The sequence below is a fragment of the Plodia interpunctella genome, chromosome 9, assembly GCF_027563975.2.
Source record: "Plodia interpunctella isolate USDA-ARS_2022_Savannah chromosome 9, ilPloInte3.2, whole genome shotgun sequence".
In the NCBI taxonomy this organism is placed as follows: Eukaryota; Metazoa; Arthropoda; class Insecta; order Lepidoptera; family Pyralidae; genus Plodia; species Plodia interpunctella.
This window is the reverse complement of record NC_071302.1, coordinates 2,126,117-2,147,119: the sequence shown is the minus strand read 5'-3', so window position 1 is coordinate 2,147,119 and position 21,003 is coordinate 2,126,117. Positions and strand designations below refer to the sequence as shown.

The following is a 21,003-nucleotide window of genomic DNA, read 5'->3' as shown; positions in this document are numbered from 1 at the left end:
ACTAGGTCTTAAGCTTTCACGGACAAGTTTTCAATCGTTACAAGTGCTATCTGATAGAAGTACTACGAGAAAAATATCGTATGTGAAAGTTACGACTATGACAAAGTTACGATCCAAAAAAAAAATTTAATACCGGTGAATCAAGTCTGTTATTCATAGCTTGTCTTTTCTTTATTTGTCACTGATATTATCATTCACATGCAAGCTTCTAGATGTTCCTCAAAAGGAAAACACGAAACCTTATAGGATCACTTTGTTGTTAATCTTTTTATTCTTACTTACCACCAAGGTTTTTAAACAAATAGACCTATACAGCTAGAGGTTGGGTGGGAGCGCGAGGCGCGAGCACTTCGCGCGATAGTCTTGCGTCTGTTAAATTACTGAAAATTGTGATTGTCATGTCTCTTTCTCGTTGAAATACGGTTACCTTTTATCACTATGTCGTCCATGTAAAGTGCAGGCCCTCACAAAGCATGTGATTTGTTGCAGGCGTGGTCGGAGAGTGCGGGCGGGAACGCGGGGGGCGTGGAGGCGCGGGAGCTGAGTGCGGTGTTGGCGTATCTACAGCGCGAGGTGCCCTCTCTCGTAGCATTGCCGCCCAACGAGCTGCGCTGTTTGGTGCTGCAGGTATTAATATATTTTCCTCAACTGGGAACGGAACGTAGTGGAGACGTCTTATTGCTTTCTTTAACAAATTTGTGGGACGATACCCTATTTTTAACCCCCGACGCCTTAACATGTCCTGCTGTGTATCTGTCTGTGGCATCGTAGCTCCCAAACGGATGAACTCATTTGCCAGGTTTCAGGAAAGTTGAAATTCTGTTCAGCCATTCAAAAGTTGTAGCGAAATGAATATTGAAAGTCGGGGGTTTTATAATTTGTCTAACAAATAAACTTGTTCAACAATGCTTTGTATCTCTTAGTCGTCTCGTCCTGAATTCTTATTCTCTGAATATGTTTTAAAAACACAACAATCTAGGTGATGCAGCAGAAGTCGCACGAGATACTGACAGCGTCGTGCGGGTCGGAGGTCGTCGCACAGAGTTCAGAGAGCGAGGAGAGACAGGCGCGGCGACTGCTGGCCGCCGCCGAGGAGGCGCTCACCAGGCAGGAGCACCACCATCACCACCACCACGATCTGCAGGTACTGGCCTCACTAGATCCAGATGCTGCTGCAGTCGCACGAGTTACTAACATGCTCGTGCGGTCACACTGTCGCACAGACCTCTAAACAGCTGGGCGGATTTTGATGAATTTTGGTTAATGACACGAGGTCGAACATAGACTGTTGTTTATGTCCTAAGGACATAAGTTGCCATGCTTCGCCATTTTCAGTGATCCTGGGCTATATATACTCTTCAATTCAGGTGATTGGCCCGTTTATCATAGTATAGTTTAAATAACATATTATTATTTATACGGGAATACTCACTCGTACCAAGTAACAATGAATGTTAGATAATATAAATTTGTAATCCAGCAGGTGGGCACCAACTGCCAGTACCGCGTGCGGGCGGCGTCGCCGGGCGCGGCCGATGTGGCACTCGAAGAAGAACAGCCCGCGTTACAACCGCACTTCACTCTACCGCCCCCCACACTGCCTTATGAGGACTATAGGTTTGAACGCTAATATTTTTAATTGTTCCTTTTTTCAAATTCAAATCATTTATTTAGAAATTAGACCTTCACAGGCACTTTTTCTCGTCAATTTTTGTATTTATAGTTATTTCTCACAAGCTACAAACTACTGGCAATTCTGAACGACCACTGCTGAGAAGAAATGCCGAAAGAAACTCATTTGAACAGTGTTGGTTCCTATCATGCCAGATCGGCTTACCCTTATTGTTTCTTACAATGTTTTTTTCTAATAATATATAAAAGTACATAATGTACATAGTCAAAAGGTATATCAAAACAGGTTATGGTTCTGTCTTTTAGCTATTTCTCTCTCTCTCTCTCTCAAACAGAAGCAAAATGGCTAGAATAATTTCAAGTTTGATTGGTGATTGATTAATACTTTTTATTACTAATTATTATTATTTTCTTTTAAGGCCAGTGACATTAAGATTTAAAAATAGGTTACTTTATTAAATGTAATTTTTGTGCTGTATTTTTTTTCTCACCATCCAGCTGTGTTCGATTTTCGTTCTAAATGTGAGTGTTTATTCGTCGCATAGAGCGGGCACATTTGCGGGCGCGCCGCCGCTGCCGCAGCCGGGTGTCCCCGCCCCCGCCCCGGCCCCCGCACCCGCACCCACACCCGCCCCCGCCCCCGCCCCGGCGCCCGCGCCCGCCCCCGCGCCCCACTACAAGCGGGAGCAGCGTGAGCCGCAACACCACCACAACAACACCCCCTCCGCCAAAAAGAAGGTTCGCAATGTAAGTGCCACTATTCTTAATAACCATGGAAGTTGTTCTGGTTAGGTTAGATAACTTCAGCGAAAGTTTCTTGTAAATATTCAACATATATTCATTGTTTCCGAAACATCTTTTACATGTTATGGACAAAACTTTCTTTGTTAACTTTTTTCACTAGGAAAGCGAAAATATTAATTTTCTATTATAAATTACACACAGCGCTTACTAGTGGTGGGTCGTTGAAGTTTTTCGAGCCAACGAAACTTAACTGTTTTTGTTCAACGAGCAACTAGTTACTAACCAGTTGGCGTTGCCAACTGGTTTGATATAACAACGTGGCTATGTTTTTTCATCTGATTTGTAGCGTCTTTGAGCAGGCAAAACAGTTGAGAACAATAATAAGTTAGAAAAAAATACAGTTGTTTTCTATCACACTACAGTTTTACGTTCGGTTGTTTCCGTGGCGCGCCATGTCTCGCGCCGCGCGCTACGTTGGAAGCAAACCAGTTGGGCATTTCATCTACCTTTGCAGTTATGATTAAACTAGTTGGATCGTTGAGCATAGAAAGCAGTTGGATAAAACGGTTAGTTGAAATACGACTAACGCTTACAGCCATTTACAATGTTTTTGTGATAAAGTCAAACCGATAAATATAAAATTTCATAAAAATCCACAAAGCGAGAATCGTTCATCTTGTTTTCAGTTTGATCGTATAATAGGCAGTTGTAGTGAGCTTGTTGAAGATGCGAACACGAGCACCCTGTACCCGCAGGTGCGGTTCTCGGAGCGGACGGCGAGCGCGGCGGCGGGCGGCGGCGCGGACAACGGCGCGCCCGCGGCGCCCGCGCCCGCCGCGTACTCCGCCATGGACGTGGACGGCGAGACCGACTCCAACCACGACACCGCGCTCACGCTGGCCTGCGCCGGCGGACACGACGACCTGGTGGAGCTGCTGCTGTCGCGCGGCGCCGACATCGAGCATCGGGACAAGAAGGTCCTCTATCCTATGACGCTCACGATCCGATCCAATATGACACCGAACTCATTTATTTTTTATCTCATATCTTAACACAAAATTAACTACGTACTTTTCATACTGTTGAATTTGTGCACAACCGAGATCAGTTTAACTGATACACCTGTGACGAAGTTAGGTGATGGGTCCATCGACGACTGTACATTCCTAACTGTTGAACATTAATTAAAAAAATAATCCAACGGTAATATAACGATACGTTCTATTTAAACAGGGCTTCACACCTCTAATCCTGGCCGCGACGGCGGGCCACGAGAAGATAGTGGAGATCCTTCTGAACCACGGCGCGGACATCGAAGCCCAGTCCGAACGGACCAAGGACACGCCGCTGTCGCTCGCCTGCAGCGGCGGCAGATACGAGGTGGTGGAGCTGATCCTCAGCCGCGGGGCCAACAAGGAGCACAGAAATGTGTCCGACTACACGCCTTTATCCTTGGCAGCTTCCGGAGGCTACGTCAATATCATCAGGCTGTTATTACACCATCAGGTTTGTATTAGCAAAAAAATATTTTCTCTTTTTTTTTCTGGTCGATAGACGAGAGAAATACGAAATCTTATATTCAATTCCATCGCCTCAAAAATCTTCTAGATTCAGTATCATTTCTTTTGACAGAGACTTAATTCTGCGGAATAGCGGACTCATTAATACTTGAGATTAAAATCTAGCTAATCTCTATCTTCCTGTAGTAAAAGTCATTATGCGACACGAGAAAACTAGTCAAGGCAGGGGTGAATTTTCACAAAATATTGTTATGTATTTTAGGCTGAAATCAACTCCCGCACCGGTTCCAAACTGGGCATATCCCCCCTCATGCTGGCGGCCATGAACGGGCACACGGCGGCCGTGCGGCTGCTGCTGGACTGCGGCTCCGACATCAACGCTCAGATCGAGACCAATCGCAACACTGCCCTTACGCTCGCCTGCTTCCAAGGTAAACATTATATGAGTCCGTGGCATTTATTCACAAATTGAAACTTCACAGACATATTTTTAAACGGTTTTTTCTTTTTAAAAAAATACGACTAAAGATTATACGAAAATCGAATCGAATCGATCGGATAAACAGGGGTGTGCTTTTATTCCCTGCTCGATTCCAGAATTTTGTGATCTCATTATTATTTTCGAAATATGAAATTCGAGCCTCCCAATAAGTGGTAATATGGAGTGGCTATCTTACAGTAGCTTTCCTGAGGTAGACAGAGCCAGATTTCTTGATCACTAACACATTTGGCAGAAGACACAGTGGGCTTATTGATGGATGAGTTACATGTTCCTATCTCATCTGAGCGCTTACCCCGTTTCTTCCTCACTCATCGAGGCCCAACAAGCCCATCCTCCATCACCTACATAGGTGATGGAGGATAAGGTAAATATAACATTATTTATTGATGTAGGTCGCCATGAAGTGGTGAGTCTCTTACTGGACCGCAAGGCGAATGTAGAGCACCGAGCGAAAACCGGACTCACACCCCTCATGGAGGCGGCCAGCGGGGGGTACGTGGAGGTGGGGAGGGTGCTGCTGGACAAGGGGGCGGACGTCAACGCCCCCCCCGTGCCCTCCTCTCGAGACACCGCCTTAACTATAGCTGCCGATAAGGGACATACGAAGTTTGTGGAGCTATTGCTTAGCAGGTAAGAATGTAATGAAATGTTGAAAATATAATATCAGTCATGCTTACATATCGATTAAATTTTTACTCTTCATAATTTGCAATAAAACTACTAGCTATTTGCCCGAGCGAATTTCTCGCGGGATCAGTCTTTTTTTATAAAGATGAAATATTTCTGATCGTCGACTTTCCTTTCAGACGGGCGGCAGTAGAGGTGAAGAATAAGAAAGGAAACTCCCCACTATGGCTGGCAGCCAACGGCGGCCATCTTGCCGTCGTTGAAATGTTATACGCCGCCGGGGCCGACATCGACTCGCAGGACAATAGAAAAGTAATGTATCGATTTTATTCCAATCATTCCTATTATGATAACTTTAGTAAGCTTTTTTGCCATTTCCATGTCTGCTTATGTTTATGTTAAGTAAGTATGTATGACCTTCTTAAGTTGAAATAAAATCAATTAATTCTTACTATTACGTCTAAGTACTATTTTTGTCTAGGTTTCATGCCTGATGGCCGCCTTCCGGAAAGGCCACACCAAAGTGGTCAAATGGATGGTCGGTGTCGTCACGCAGTTCCCCTCAGACCAGGAAATGACGAGGTATGTCTATTATTATAAATACGGCATCTGTTATTGTTACTATAGTGTGTGTCTTTTATTGTTATTTGAGTCGTAACAAAATGTCTTGCAAACAACTTCGCCATCTATGATAAAAAAAGTGTCATCCCATGTATTAGATGGCGTTGTCGAATCAGTCTTGTTATTTCTGTTTTTAATTTCTACCTGAACGGCTGATTAGTGGAGAAATAAGGGGGTGGCCTTTGCCCAGCAGTGGGACACAACACCTACAGGCTAGATAAAAAAATATATAACATCAGCCCAGAACGAAAAGATACTGACAATGAAAATGTCATTATTCGAAAACCACAGGTACATCTGCACGATCTCCGACAAGGAGTTGCTGGAGAAATGCCAAGAGTGCGTTCACGTGATCCGTGCTGCTAAAGAGACGCAAGCGGCTCGGGCCAACCAAAACGCGACCATATTGCTGGAGGAGCTGGACGCTGAGAGATGTCGCGAGGAGAGTCGAAGGCAAGCGGCTGCCCGCCGCCGGGAGAGGAAGAAGAAGAAGAAGATGGAGAAGAAGGTATGTGGCTGCACTAGCCTCGCGCCAATTAGAACACGACTATGTCGGTTATGTAAAAAATCGTATATTCTTACTTCTCACTTCAAAGTAGATTTGAATCGATACGATGAGAAATATTATCGTTATACACTCCCATTATAAAATTTAAGATATCGGAATCTTAATTCTTTGCTGAATGATAGCAAATTTCGTGTTCCTTCATAACCCAGTCATTTTTTGTCTCACGGTTAAACTAATTTTTCAGGGTCAGATCAAACCTGACTTTGGATTAGATGAAGTGTTAATGAAAGCCCAATTTGTCTTCCACGTTCAGGAGGAGAGACGCAAACTCCAGGCGGAAAACGACAAGAACACGTTATACAGCGAGAACGAGAAAGCGCTGGAGTCCGAGTCTGGCGAGCCCGACGACGAGCCCCAGGCTAAGGAAGAAGGGGACTCCGGCATCGACGCCAACTCACAGGTAACAGTCATAACAATCACCGCTTGCTGATAAAGTATCAGATAACCTAAATGTGACACAGATAGCGTTAAAAATGTTGTTTCACAAGTGGCTAACTGACAGCTACCAGCGCCACACGCTGTGTGGTCCCTAACAAAGGGATGACTTCATATTCTCCCATGGATGCCATTCCCAAGAAGGGTTGAGGTCAAACAGGCGGCCAGTTGTAAAATCCGGCTGTGATTTCTTAAGAATCTTCCTTATTTAGATACCTAATAGCCAATTAAGAATGAGTATGATTTGTATCCCAGGGCTCCTGTTCCTCCTCCGACGTGAAAGCGCCCCCCGCCCCAAGTGTTAAGAATAAGAAGAAAAAGAAAGAAGAGAAGACACCGCCCCCCGCGCCCGCGCAACCTGCCAAGAAACAACCAGATAAGGTAAATTCATTATTTATAGCTATTTTTATTTTATTTGTTTTATTTAACTATAGATTTAACATTATTGTCATTAAAATCGACCTAGCGGTATAGGGAATGCGTGGCGGACAGAGACTTCCGCATATAGTATGGTTTATTTTATGTACACAACATAACATTATAAAATTATATTACTTCAAATTCGTAAACTAAGTACAAGGTGTACCTTTGTTTTTATTTTATTAAAATGTTTTTATGGTATAGTTTTTAATTTGTTATTTATTTCGTTGTTATTTACTTACGTTATTTTTTTGGAAACTTCTCTCTAAAGAGTAACGCGAGAAATAAACACACTGCATTATTTATATATTTTGTAACCTAAACCAACTTAAAATTTCATATATATTTGCAGAATAAACAAAAAGCGGAGACTAAACCGGAAAAGGAAAGCAAGCCGGACAAGAAACAAGAGAAGGAGAACGTGGCCCCCGCCTCGCCGCCCGCCGCGGGCCTCGCCGCCGACCGCCGCGGCGACAAGAAACATGACAAGTGAGTACTGCTTGCTACAACCAACCTAAATATATATGGGACGTTTCACGGGTAAAGTTGCCTAATACAATATTAATGCCCTATATTACATGTGACCGTAGCACAAAAACACAACTTTTCCGCGAGAATCTATTTCGTATGTCATTGAAGAGCGTCGACACGCAAAGAAGATACACGTATTGCAAAATATACATACAGTTTGAAACTTGATAATTAAATTACTTTATACCCAAAAGTCTTATTTCTTCTAGGCACCCTTTTGGAAAATTACAAGAAGGAATATGTGTTTGTCTAAGAAATAAGTGAACGTAACCAGTTTGCGGATACAATAATATGACGACCTCGGTGGCGCAGTGGTATAGTGCTTGCCTCTGAACCGAGAGGTCCCGGGTTCGATCCCCGGTTGGGTCATGATGGAAAATGATATTTTTCTAATTGGCCCGCGTATATATATGTATTGTTATAAAATATACTATCGTTTGAGTTAGTATCCCATAACACAAATCTCGAACTTACTTTGGGGCTAGCTCAATATGTGTGATTAGTCCTAATATATTTATTTATATTAAATAAAGAACAGTAAGACTTTGTGATCGATTTTTAGTTACGCATATTTCTGTAATCTGATCTATTTAAATCAAAAATATAAGTACCGCCAATACCCTTACTCTTCAATTCAAGTTCAAGTAGCAAGGTCACACCATTTAAGTTTACAAAAACCTGCGGCTGGTGTGGTGAGTCCCGCTCTTCAAAAACAATGGTATTACATGCAAAATAAGATAATACTCTTGGAACGTCACATATTATTGTACACAGTTACAATGAATCGTAACTTTCGTTTTCTGTTAATCCGTTAACAAAGCTACTAAGCTAGCGTCTGCTTCAGCCCCGCGTATCACACAACTTATGCTAGAAAAATGGCAATAAAACGTCCGTCTGTGTTTTTGCTTGATGGCTATAAGACAGCCAAATTAACTCTGGACCTGGTCGATGTGAGGTGCCATTGTTCAGTTCAGTGGGTGAAGTGCGGGTTAGCATGTCATTTCTCACCATCGAATCGATTCGAATTGAGACGCAGCGAACCAATCACATTGCAGTATGGTTGTCACAATGTGATTGGTTCACATTGCGCCATTGTGACGCACTAACCCCCTCAGTACGGTTAGCAGTTTCGTTGCCGATACTTGTGATATTTTCGTTGCTTGTTTTGCACACCGTACCGGAATGTAGACGTGACTTCATGGTCGCCAAGTTTAGAGTTAATTTGTACATGCTACAGGTTGCGTTGTTTGATTCAGATTTCAATGCCTCGGATGTTCACCTAAATATTATTTATCGACTTTGGCTCCGTCTTCCCTGATAGATCACATAGGGTAGTTATATATATATATATGGGAGCTATGTTTGAGTAGGCACAAAGTTATTAGCGCTCTGTCCCGTTCTCGCATTTCTAAGAAGCGTTTCTCTTGTATTTGAGAAACGAAAGTATGGCAATGTCTACAATTGCCTTGACAAACGGTCATATTAAATGTATACCCCGCCCACGACAGCACTATTCCGTCCTGCGTCTATACAAACGTCTGCCCAACTCTTCAAGCTGTTTTATCCAATCTTTATGTCGCAGTACCTAAAGAGATGTAGGTAAATACACAAAATGTATGTCGCAACCTGTAGGATGTAGGTACATTCTCGTTGATGCTTCTATTAGTATAAATGGTGCTTCACACTTAGAGCATGTTGTCTATAGTTATTTACTGAGACTTTACATTACTTTTGAAAAATAATTTTCCAAACTTTTAAGTATTCTGTGTTCGTTTCTTTTGTAACTGATTACTGAAATAACTTACCAGTTCAATTTAATTTATAAAATTACAGCAATATTGGGTGTAATGGTGTCAAATTAATGCATGCTTATTGATGTTTTGTGCTTGATTTGCTGTTAATTTTGTTTAACCAGTACATTCAACATCACATCAAACTACCCTAAATCGTTGCAAATTCAACCACCTAACTGTCGCATAGAGTTCCATATAGGGTAACTTGAAATGCAGTTGATTGTACAGTTAATGTTTAAAAATATTCTAAAGTGAAAGCGCAGTTTGGGCTAGGCATAAAATAATTATTGTGATTTATTTGTCATCACTCAACATTACTTAGCAATTTTAATTTATTTAAGCAGTACTATAAAAAAATATCCATATATTTTATTGTCAGTCTTTTCTGCTCTTTCTAACGGTAAGTGTTCAATTCTATAGGGGTAAAGGAGTACTTATTATCATTGCAGAAAACCCGAAGAGGATAGTCCTAAGAGCATAACTGTACAGTTGTACAAATATGGCAATAACTCTAGAAAGAGCCAAGTGTTCGAATCCACTCGATACAATGTGGATAAAGACGAGGTTGACTCGAACGACAAAAGTAAAAAGTCTCACAGCTACCCGTAAGTGCATATCGATTCGATATTATCATCGATAGTAAAACATGAATCAGTGTTGAAACGGTTTAGTCGATGTATGCCAGGGACGCATAATGATAGATTCGCGATTTGTCAGAGTTACGTTTCAATCAAAATCAGTCAAGTTAGATTCCCTAAAATGACAATCGTCTAAAATTACGAAAAAATCCATCTTATCAAAGGCCCACAAGAATGGCGTAATATTTTTATTCTTCTTTGATACTGATATAAAAAATGTGAATAAATCGTTGACCGATTTACCTCTTTATGTAATCGGATATATATAAAGTCGAAATCCCAAATAAAACAAAGCTAAGGCGCTATCGTTGAATATTTTTCTGCAATTTTTCGATGATGGAATTCAGTAATGTAACGTCGCCTGACAGTTTCTGACGATTCGCGACTCTGTCATTATGCGATTCATTCGTACATACATCAATCAGCTAAATCAGTCAAACGCGTCAACCGTCTTTCATCTCATCTTATTGTTACAATTGAGCTTTATTCCAAATTTAGAACTACTTAGACTTTGTCCAGATACTTTTTGTCGATATAAATGTAAATTTACTTAGCTCGAATATAATGAGGGGAGGATCTTGTCATTTATCTTGTAATGTATATTTCACAACAAAATGAAAATTTTATATGTAGGCACTTTCAATAGAAACTAATAATGGAGCTCCATTTTTTGCCTTTTCTTTACTTTACGAGATAATTATTATTTTAGGCCATTTAGAAAATTTTGGGGTGCTAAGAGTTTGAAATTCTATGGGAAGTGTCTCACGTTTTATTCAGTAATATTTCAAGATATACGACATCGCGTATTTATTATATCATCTCACGGTTGCATGCTGGAATTCTTGCGGTTTTTGTTTTTTAGTAGTGCATGATTGTAGTTAATATTGATTTCTTTTTTTGTTTATTTTCTTTTAATTTATCACATACCATTTACTAAGCATAAGTTTAGAGAAAGTTTATAACTGCATTATTGATGAAAAAATATATATTTCGTCTTTTAAATGGCGGACTTAGAGTGGGTTGCACCATCAACTTTAACCTTAAACTTATCTGCGCAGAAAAACGTATTTTGTCTAAACGTCAGCGGCGCGCAGGTTAAAGTCAACATCAAAGTTTACTGGTGCAGCTCAACCTTAGTGTACAACTTCTAATCATATCGCAAAACATTTTAGCTTCTCAACAATATTCAACGTGCTTGGTAGTTGAGTGGACATAATTACAAAATAAATTGCCCTGTTATAGATTAATTTAAAATTCAATTCCTCTTTATAATCACAATCATAAGCTACTTAGCACACTCACTTATATTATTAAAAGGTCTCTAAATACGATAGTGCGGCGCGGTTCAACCTAAGATAAAATTACCATTCAAAATGTCATTAACTATTAATAAATTACAATAGATGGGAGATCGAAGGCAAAAGCACATCTCCCAAAGGCGTCTGCATCGGCGCGAGAAGGGAAGAAGGATGGAAGGAAGTAGTGCGCAAGTCCAGCGTGCAGACCGTCTCTACCGTAGAACCTGGGTAAGTGCTGACACATTAACAACCGAAACTTGTGGCAAATTCGCTCCTATTACCGCGGCATAAAGATTCATGCAGGGTAAATTTCGGTCGACTGTACATAAGTTTACATTTATTTATTTAAAAAACAGATGCAAGAAAGTATCGGTCGCTTCTCACGCCATCTCCCGCGTGATCGGCCGCGCGGGCAGCAACATCAACGCCATTCGGTCCGCGACCGGCGCTCACATTGAAGTGGACAAGCAGAGCAAGGGACAAGGCGAGCGGATCATCACCATCAAGTGAGTTAGCTCATCTTTCGTCATCTATATTACGACTGCAGTCGTTAGATCTGAACATTTTCCCGGTTTCTCCCTCAGCCTTAAGCGTCGGAGCCTATTATTCCTAATTTTTTTCTCCACTTCACACTATTAGCACGCATATACCGCCAATGGTCTGAATGACCTGCCCCTTCTGCCTCGGTGGGAGTCGTCAGATAGCGATCGTTAAGTCGTGAGAAATTTTTCATATATGATTTAAGAAAAGTCTTACATCAATCACATAACCACCACCAAAAGGAAAAATTTCGTACTTTATGAGTTTACAACTTGTATCTGTCCTTCAAGGGGCTCAGCGGAAGCGACGAAGCAAGCCGGAGCCCTGATCGCGGCCATGATCCGGGACCCCGAGGCGGACATCGCGGCGCTGTTGCCGCGCGCGACGCCCGCCAAGCCGCCGCCGGCGCCGGCGCCGCAGCCCAAACCCGCCAAGCAGCCGCCCGCCAAGGTAGCTATATATCTTTGTAATGTAACTCTCATGTACTTAAGTTAGATAAAGATAAATTAATGTATTATTATTTGTTGGAAGTTTTGTCTGCGGTAGCCTTTGACCTCGGGTTATTAAATATATGTATTCCAAATTTAATCAAAATCCACTCAGCGGTTTAAGCGTGAAAGCTTAACAGATGAAAGACAGACTTTTGTATTTATAATATTATTTGAAGTTTGAAGAAACAAGACTTCCTTTATTTTAGTCTTTTTTTTACCTGAGCAATGTTTGAAATGTGGCTGCTAGCAGAGGCAGCTATGTCTCGTGGTTCCTCTCATTTCATGTTACATAATGAAATGGTATCAACATACTGTACCGATCCAACATATCATCAACATATAAACCCAAGAAGTGAGTCAATAACAATACACTGTATATCCATTACCTGTATATTTGGTCTTATAGCTGACTGGTAGAGAATACGTTAAGTCCAAGTGCATATCCATTTGTAATAAAAGTTTGAAATAAATAAACAATATCCAGCAGCAGCCGACGCCGACGACAGCGCCAACAAGCGCCCCGCGCACGCCCACCGCGGCCCGCGCGCCCGCCAAGCACGCGCCCGCTGCGCCCGCCGCGCCCGCCGCCAGGCACGCCCGCCAAGCGCATGGTAATGTTATAATATCTTGACGACCTCGGTGCTGCACTGGTAAAGTGCTTGCCGCTGAACCGAGAGGTTCTGATTGGCCCGGGTCATGGATGTATATCTATATATGTATTTGTTATAAAATATAGTATCGTTGAGTTAGTATCCCATAACACAAGTCTCGAACATACTTTGGGGCTAGCTCAATCTGTGTATATTGTCAGAATATATTTATTTATGTAACATCTTGATCCAGTGGTTATTTTTCCTTAATATATACTTTATACAAAAACAATTTTTCCTTCGCGAGTGTTCGACTTCTTAATGGTGTCTTTATTATGACGTTTTCAAGATTTGTAAAGAAATTTGGTAGTTTTAGACACCTATTATACGTAAAAAAAGTTAAAACCTGTTCTGTCTCTTTCGATCAATATCAAATATTGTATAGTGTGACAGGGATAAAACATTTTAATTTGCAATAGGTTTTAACATTTTTTATATAAAACATTGCTGTTGTTAAATCATAGCTATCAAATCTCCTCGTATGAGACCCATAGGAAAATATGTAATAATCCACCATAATAAATTATAATTAATAAGCGGAGAGCTTGTAATTAACATAGTTTTTATATATTGAAACATATGTAAGTTTACTCTATATTTCGCTGTAAGACCCCCGAAAATAAAATAAATAAGGTTTGGTGCCACCACATGCCGTAAGTACAAACCGTAACCATGAAAATTAACATGGAAAAACCCAAACAATGGTTTAAGAAGATATCCTATGCCATTTTACCAACAATCACAAGTACTGAATATATATTATTACCTTTACAGCAGAAAAACGCACGCCGACATCTCAACCCCCGGCATCGGGCGTCGCAGGCGCTACTCCAGTGAAAACTGCACTATCGTACACCGGCGCCGTGGGCGGGAGATCACATACGTTTGCTGCCAAATTGGGAGCCGCTTCCACACCGCAAAGCCAGACCACACCTGAGAAACCTCGCAGCACTATCTCTGCTATGGTAATATACAGTTCCTTTTGCCCCTGAATTATTTCTCGTTGTCTACTAGTTTAGTTTCTCTCATAAGTAAAGTTGATTATTTTGTTTATTTCTAAATGACTACAAGTTCTGTTCTTCTCATTCAGTCTAACGTTCACACTCTAAAGGTGGCCCACAGCATGTTGTATAACACTTGCTGTCTTTGACACTCTTTTGTCAAGAATATGTTTAAAAAAGAGACAACAAATGTTTGAAAGAGACAACCAAGAGAATCATATTAACATAATAAATGTCATACAGCTGAGCGGCAGTGTGGCCAGCAGCGTGAGCACTGCGTCGCTGACCAGCCAAGTGTCGGCCATGAAGCTGAGCGATAATGTCGCGCATGCGCCCGACGACGACAGAACGCAGCAGGTGAGTGACTCGTATGCCAACTGGAAGTGTTACGTGTAATGTCAAAATAATTACATTGAGAACTAGACATATTTGCGTTGTTTTAAAGATCAAATTTTCACAATGTCTGCCAATACCTAAAGTTCCTGAAATTGAGTGGAAAATTTACCTTGCTACGCGGTACGTAGTCGACTTGAATAAAATCTGACATCAAGGTTAGCAATTAAAACAATCAAAATGAAGATGAAGGTACAGGCTGTAGTTTTTGGAAAATAAAATAATGATATGCTTTCATATTTTGTGACAACTATATATATTTTTATTAGTATGGTATAATATAAATTTTGTTTTCGCCTAGTCTGAAGTTGTGTCCCAACGGTGGGCAAAGGCTTCCCCTACGTTTTTCAAAAAATCTCTATTGACTGCAGTCAACAATATGAATAATAGAAATTAAAAAATAATTTAGCACAGAATCATCTAATATCTAACTGAAAAACATCAAAGTCGGTTATCATTAATCTTAATGTTGTAAAATGTAATCTTTATTTATCGACTATTTATCTTTCAGCTAAGCCCGGACAATACGAATACCTGGAACGCCAACGAAGAAAGCTCGGCTAATCCGTCTGCTGCGTTGCACATCAATACTACGCCACAGGTACTTTACCTTTATTGTTGTATCCTTATATATTCACATATTTATAAAACAAATTTCTCTGACGCGTTTTTTTGTTTGTTTGTTGGCGATAAACTCAAAAACTACTAGACGGATTTTAATTCGGTTTAAACTAATAGATAGTGTGATTCCTGAGGAAGGTTTAGGTGTATAATTTATTTATTTTTTTACCCAAGCGAAGTCGAATTGGTTAACAGAACTCTTTGAAAATATGGGTTAATGAAATAATTTATTACGTAAAATGTGGTAATTATAATAAAGTCCTAACGATTTTATATTTCCACTCTAGCAGCCCAACTCGGCTTCGCTTGGGTAATAACATAATAAATTATACCCCTAAACCTTCCTTAAGTATCACTCTATCTATTGGTGAAAACCGCATGAAAATCCCTTCGCGAACAGACAGACGCGATTGAGGTCTTTGTTTTATAATATGTAAGGATATATACGACGCCTCTTATTGGCTGAAAACTGGCGCTGGTGTTTATCAACCAATCCTGATCATAATTGGTATTGCAATGGCAAAGAAATGTAGTTTGACGAAAACCAATTTTCAATGCACTATCATCATAACATAAAAATCAGTATTCACTTTCACGTCAGAGTGAGTGTAATGAAAATGTTTCCCGTGTGTGTAGACGTCGTCGCACAGCGCGAGCGGGACACAAGAGTACTCGCTGTTCAAGGATCTGTCGGCCGGCGTCGGCATGTGGGGCGCCGCGGGGCCCGCGCCCGAACACCACAACGTGGACGTTGTCCCGCCACAGGTATACATTTGTTTACTAAATGTTAAGATTGTGACTATTTTGAGATATAATATAGCCTATAGCAATCTTGGATTATGTACCTTTCTAATGGTGAAAGAATTATTGAAATCGATTCCGTAGTTTCGGAGATTACTCGCCTCAAACGTACAAATTTACAAACGCTTAACGCTTCTCTTTATAACAATAGTATTTGATTTACTTGCTGCGCCCCGGGGCTACCCGTGGGAATTTCGTGATAAAAAGTACCCTATGTGTTATTCCAGTGAATCTTGTCTTTACGCCAATCTGTCATGATGCAGCACCTGGCATTATGGGTTTCTGATAAATCGCATTTTTTTTGTAAATGAAAAGTTAAGTAAGAGAATGTATGGTACAGCAGGTGGACGTGAGCAAAGCCCCGGGATACCGCGGCACCCCGGCGGGCGGCGGCTGCTCCCCGTGCTCGAGAACCTCCTCGCACGGCTCCACGCCGCCGCCGCTGCCCATGCTGCAGCCCGGCTACCACCAGCCGCTGCAGGCAGGTCAGTGCGGTCATCAGTACAGTACACGCAACCTCGTTTGTTTGACAACACTCGGCCGATGGGGAAATCCGAAAACCATTGACAATAACACTTACTTCTGATTGGCCCGGGTCTTGGATGTTTATCTATATATGTATTTGTTATAATATATAGTATCGTTGAGTTAGTATCCCATAACACAAGTCTCGAACTTACTTTGGGGCTAGCTCAATCTGTGTATATTGTCAGAATATATTTATTTATGTAACATCTTGATCCAGTGGTTATTTTTCCTTAATATATACTTTATACAAAAACAATTTTTCCTTCGCGAGTGTTCGACTTCTTAATGGTGTCTTTATTATGACGTTATAATGTGAACTGATAAAATTATTTTCGTAATCGAGACGCCATTGCAGCGCCACACATGTTTTCATAAGCATTTTTGCTATTACAATTTTAATCGAAGACTATTTATTTTGTTGTTCTTTTGCAGGTAATAACGTTAACACAATGGATATGAGTGGACTATCCCGGAATGGACCTATCTACCAAGACAATTCTAGAAACGGACATAACATGATGGTAAGCATTATATATATCAAAAAACTTATTAGTTATCAGAAACTATGACCTATATATTTATTTACAATTTGACCACTGCATTTTTGGTTTTATATTTTAGTATTGATTTTCTCATATCACAAATACGAACAAAGCGTATCGAACGCTGCTGTCACGCTCTAATTACAATTTTTCAAATTTTCACAAAAACAAGAATTAGTTTTACTATCTATGGAAATGATTCCTTCCTCAAGAAAGTTGACGGGTCGTAAGTGTCGAGTGTCTCAAATGCGGCCACCGCAGTCGAAACGCTCTGAGAACCACCTAGGTGCGGTTGTCATGTGGACCTGCGATACAATTTTAGTACTTAGTTTGAGCCGTTAAGTTATTAATCTCTATATGTAAAACTTGGGTTACTGTGTGACTGGCTGACAGACAACGCACAGCCAAAACTGCTGGGCGTAGAAAGCTGAAATTTGGTGTGTAGCTTCCTAGAACAGTGTAGGGGAGCACTAAGAAGGGATTTCTTGAAATTCCCACGGGAAACAAATTTTTACTCACATACGAAAACATTGTGGGCAAAAGGTTTTGCCCACAATGTTTTCGTATGTGTGTTTTTTAAATTTAGTTTATTTAGACTATATATAAACTAGGTAGTTTATATATAGTCTAAATAAACTAAATTTGGTGGCAGGTGACAATGAGCGGCGTGAACATGAACAACGCAGCGATGGGGCTGGGCTACGTGGGCGTGGAGGGGGTGTCGCGCCTCAACCCGCGGGCGCCAGACTTCAACCAGCGACACCCGCTGCTGCACAAGCACAATGCTCAGTGTCCGCAGGTGGGACCCTTGTCTAGATGTTGTCGAAACATTGGCCTAGAAGTCATTTTGCGCACAGGCTTATATGTTTATTACATAACACAGTTGTTGTTTTGTGTAGTTAAAATGGCGTGAAAGTGGAGACCTTCAATGTTTTTGCGATAATGAAAAATCTTTATTCAACTCAGAATAATATAAATCACATATTGACGTCAAAAATTTACTTAAAACTAAGTGTAACGTAGACGACCTCGGTGGCGCAGTGGTAAGGTTCGTGCCACTGAACCGAGGGTTCGATCCCCGGTCGGGTCATGATGGAAAATGATATTTTTCTGATTGGACCGGGTCTTGGATGTTTATCTATATATGTATTTGTTATAAAATATAGTATCGTTGAGTTAGTATCCCATAACACAAGTCTCGAACTTACTTTGGGGCTAGCTCAATCTGTGTGATTTGTCCTAATATATTTATTTATTATTTATTATTTGTAACAATAATGAAACCTGCCTTATTTGTTGCAGCAATTGTTCACGGGCGCAAGCAACGCCGCAAACTTGAGCAACCTACTGATGTCGACCTCTTACCAACAGCCCGCGCCCAAGCAGCAAATGTCGCAACAAGCGCACTATCAGGTTAATATACTAATTGTATATAGCTTTACAATGTATATTTTAGGTAGATTGTTAATTAAGAAAGGATTTTTGGAAATTCCATCGCACAAATCGTACGGATTTCGATGATATTTAGTAGAAAGATAGAATATAATCTGTGGAAAAAGGAAGTGAAAAAAAAGAAAAAAAGAAGCGACAGCGAATAGGGTAAGCCACATACATACAAATTTGATACACTAGATGTTGCGCGGGGGTTCGCTCCCGTGGGAGTTTTATGGTAAAACGATTTTTTAAACCGGTTCGGTAGTTTCGGAGATTACCTGCCTCAGACATACATACTACTCACATACGCTTACCTCTTTATAATAATAGTGTAAATAAATACTAATACCTGTTCAGGCAACTTAATTGATATAAAATATGTGATATTGTCATCTGAATTGTTTGTGTACTTCCAGTCCCTACTAGAGCGCGGCGTGGGCGTGGGCGTAGGCGTGGGCATGAACGTGGGCGTGGGCGTGGGCGTGGGCGGGGGCTGGGCGGAGGAGGAGGAGCGCAAGCCGCGGCCGATCGGCACGGAGCGCGCGTGGAAGCTGACGGCCGCCGACGACTGGCCGCACGCGCCGCCGCCGCCGCCGCTGCACGCCGACCACGACCGCTACCAGGTGAACATGGCCGTGGAAATATAACCTATACCAAGCTTGAATAATGTTCCTTTCTAACGGTGAAACTATTTTTGAAATCAGTTCAAGTAAAAGTTCAGTGAAAGTAGTTTCGGAGATCAACCACCCAACTATTTAAAATCTTTTGTTCTGTATTCGACAAGTTACGAATTCAACATACTCCAGAGGATAATCAAGGCTTTATTAGTTTGACTGTCAGGAAACCGCTTATATTAACTTATAATACACAATACGTGTAAAATAATCTCTGATAGAGGTTTCATTAGCACCAGAGCTAGAGCGATTTCGCCTATTCACTTTTATTTGAAACTAAGTAAAGTAATGTATTCGTGTCTCCCACAGCAAACAGTAGGCGGGATGAGCTCAATGGGCGGACGCCTAGAGAACTACGGGTCGGGGCTGTCGCTGCTGCACGCGCTGCCGCTGCAGTACGTTACTGTGCCCGCGTCCTCCGCGTCCGCCGACCACCATCCCGACCACCACAAGCAGGTACACCACGCACCACCTCAGTGGTCTACATAACCGGGCTCCGGCGGAAACACGGCTCTTCCAGTGGGTCTACTGGAAGAGATTTCATTTGTGAGAGATGTGGTACTTAGAGGCAGACTGGCGTGACCATAAAATACTATTTAAAACAAGAAAAAAAATTAATTCCAAAATAAAATACACATACAAATATTATACGAGGGCTGCTATTTATGTATCCGGAACTGGCCAATAATTCTAGAATATTTAAAAAGTAATTACAACATTTGAAAATAGAACTCTTCGGCTAGAGAATAAATATTTTTCATGTCCCTGTCATTTGTTTTTTTTCAATTGGCGCCAATTATGAAAATAGCTTGTCTTCATTGCCATGGATTTAACTCGTGAACATTTTCGCGCGATGATTTATTATGATTTTCGGCGTGGATTAACTCAAAAACAGTGCATCGAACAACTGATTTTAACTTTTGGAGATGAAGCACCATCGAAAACCACTGTGTATTATTGGTTTAAGGAATTTCAACGTGGACGGTCTATGCTCACGGATGAAATTAAGGAGGGTCGTCCTAAATCGGTAGTGGTACAACAAAATATTGATGCTGTGCGACAATTAGTAATGCAAGATCGTCATGTTACATACCGCGAGATAGAGGCGTCTCTGGGCATTAGTATGACGAGTATACACGCGATATTACACGAACATTTAATTGTTAAAAAAATTTGTTCGCGTTGGATTCCGCACAACTTGAGCGTAGATCAAAAACAGGCTCGTGTCGACTGGTGTAAGAAAATGATAAAAAAATACAACCGTGGCACGTCAAAAGCTGTTTATAATATCTACACAGGTGACGAAACCTGGATCTATGCTTATGACCCTGAAACTAAACAGCAGTCAACGGTGTGGGTCTTTCAAGATGAACCGAATCCAACAAAAGTTGTTCGTGCGAGAAGCACTTTAAAGCAAATGGTCGCTTGTTTTTTTGGTATCAACGGACATGTAGCTACAGTGCCACTAGAGAATAGTAGGACGGTTAATTCTGAATGGTACACCACCATTTGTTTGCCAGAAGTCTTTGAAAAAATACGAAAGAACAACCCACAACGCAGAATCATACTTCATCACGACAATGCTAGCTGCCACAAGTCGGCTGAAACAAATAATTTTTTGGAGGGTCAAAAGATTGAATTGACGGGTCATCCGCCGTACAGCCCCGACCTGGCACCCAATGATTTTTATTTATTTCCAAACATTAAAAATAAATTACGTGGTCAACGTTTTTCGAGCCGCGAAGAGGCCGTTGATGCGTTCAAAACACACGTTTTGGACATACCTCAATCAGAATGGAAAAAGTGCTTTGAAAATTGGTTTCATCGTATGCAGAAGTGCATAGATCATCGCGGAGAATACTTCGAGAAACAATAAAACCATATGTAATAATATATGTTTGTTTAATTTTGTTATTCCGGATACATAAATAGCAGCCCTCGTATATAAATACTTATACCCGTTCAGGCAACCGATGAAAATATACCATATATTGCTCAA

General features: G+C 41.1%; 1 protein-coding gene across 14 annotated transcripts in view; it reads left to right on the top strand.

The window, feature by feature from the left end:
• LOC128672215 (ankyrin repeat domain-containing protein 17-like) overlaps positions 1 to 21,003 on the top strand; it is a 46,894-nt gene that overhangs the window by 24,156 nt on the left and 1,735 nt on the right. For 11 of the 14 annotated variants that reach the window (XM_053749201.2, XM_053749208.2, XM_053749203.2 and 8 more), the window contains 29 exons: positions 490 to 627; positions 980 to 1,144; positions 1,481 to 1,617; positions 2,178 to 2,379; positions 3,132 to 3,353; positions 3,610 to 3,882; positions 4,159 to 4,327; positions 4,791 to 5,028; positions 5,205 to 5,337; positions 5,507 to 5,607; positions 5,938 to 6,154; positions 6,468 to 6,614; positions 6,905 to 7,030; positions 7,422 to 7,558; positions 9,843 to 9,998; positions 11,435 to 11,557; positions 11,686 to 11,835; positions 12,160 to 12,319; positions 12,845 to 12,971; positions 13,785 to 13,975; positions 14,255 to 14,368; positions 14,916 to 15,005; positions 15,662 to 15,790; positions 16,167 to 16,311; positions 16,787 to 16,875; positions 17,549 to 17,695; positions 18,199 to 18,309; positions 18,747 to 18,953; positions 19,314 to 19,460. In XM_053749201.2, coding sequence (XP_053605176.1) covers positions 490 to 627; positions 980 to 1,144; positions 1,481 to 1,617; positions 2,178 to 2,379; positions 3,132 to 3,353; positions 3,610 to 3,882; positions 4,159 to 4,327; positions 4,791 to 5,028; positions 5,205 to 5,337; positions 5,507 to 5,607; positions 5,938 to 6,154; positions 6,468 to 6,614; positions 6,905 to 7,030; positions 7,422 to 7,558; positions 9,843 to 9,998; positions 11,435 to 11,557; positions 11,686 to 11,835; positions 12,160 to 12,319; positions 12,845 to 12,971; positions 13,785 to 13,975; positions 14,255 to 14,368; positions 14,916 to 15,005; positions 15,662 to 15,790; positions 16,167 to 16,311; positions 16,787 to 16,875; positions 17,549 to 17,695; positions 18,199 to 18,309; positions 18,747 to 18,953; positions 19,314 to 19,460 — 4,491 coding nt within the window. The remainder of the gene's footprint in view (positions 1 to 489; positions 628 to 979; positions 1,145 to 1,480; positions 1,618 to 2,177; positions 2,380 to 3,131; positions 3,354 to 3,609; positions 3,883 to 4,158; positions 4,328 to 4,790; positions 5,029 to 5,204; positions 5,338 to 5,506; positions 5,608 to 5,937; positions 6,155 to 6,467; positions 6,615 to 6,904; positions 7,031 to 7,421; positions 7,559 to 9,842; positions 9,999 to 11,434; positions 11,558 to 11,685; positions 11,836 to 12,159; positions 12,320 to 12,844; positions 12,972 to 13,784; positions 13,976 to 14,254; positions 14,369 to 14,915; positions 15,006 to 15,661; positions 15,791 to 16,166; positions 16,312 to 16,786; positions 16,876 to 17,548; positions 17,696 to 18,198; positions 18,310 to 18,746; positions 18,954 to 19,313; positions 19,461 to 21,003) is intronic. The other 3 variants (XM_053749200.2, XM_053749199.2, XM_053749207.2) reach the window with 3 other exon arrangements.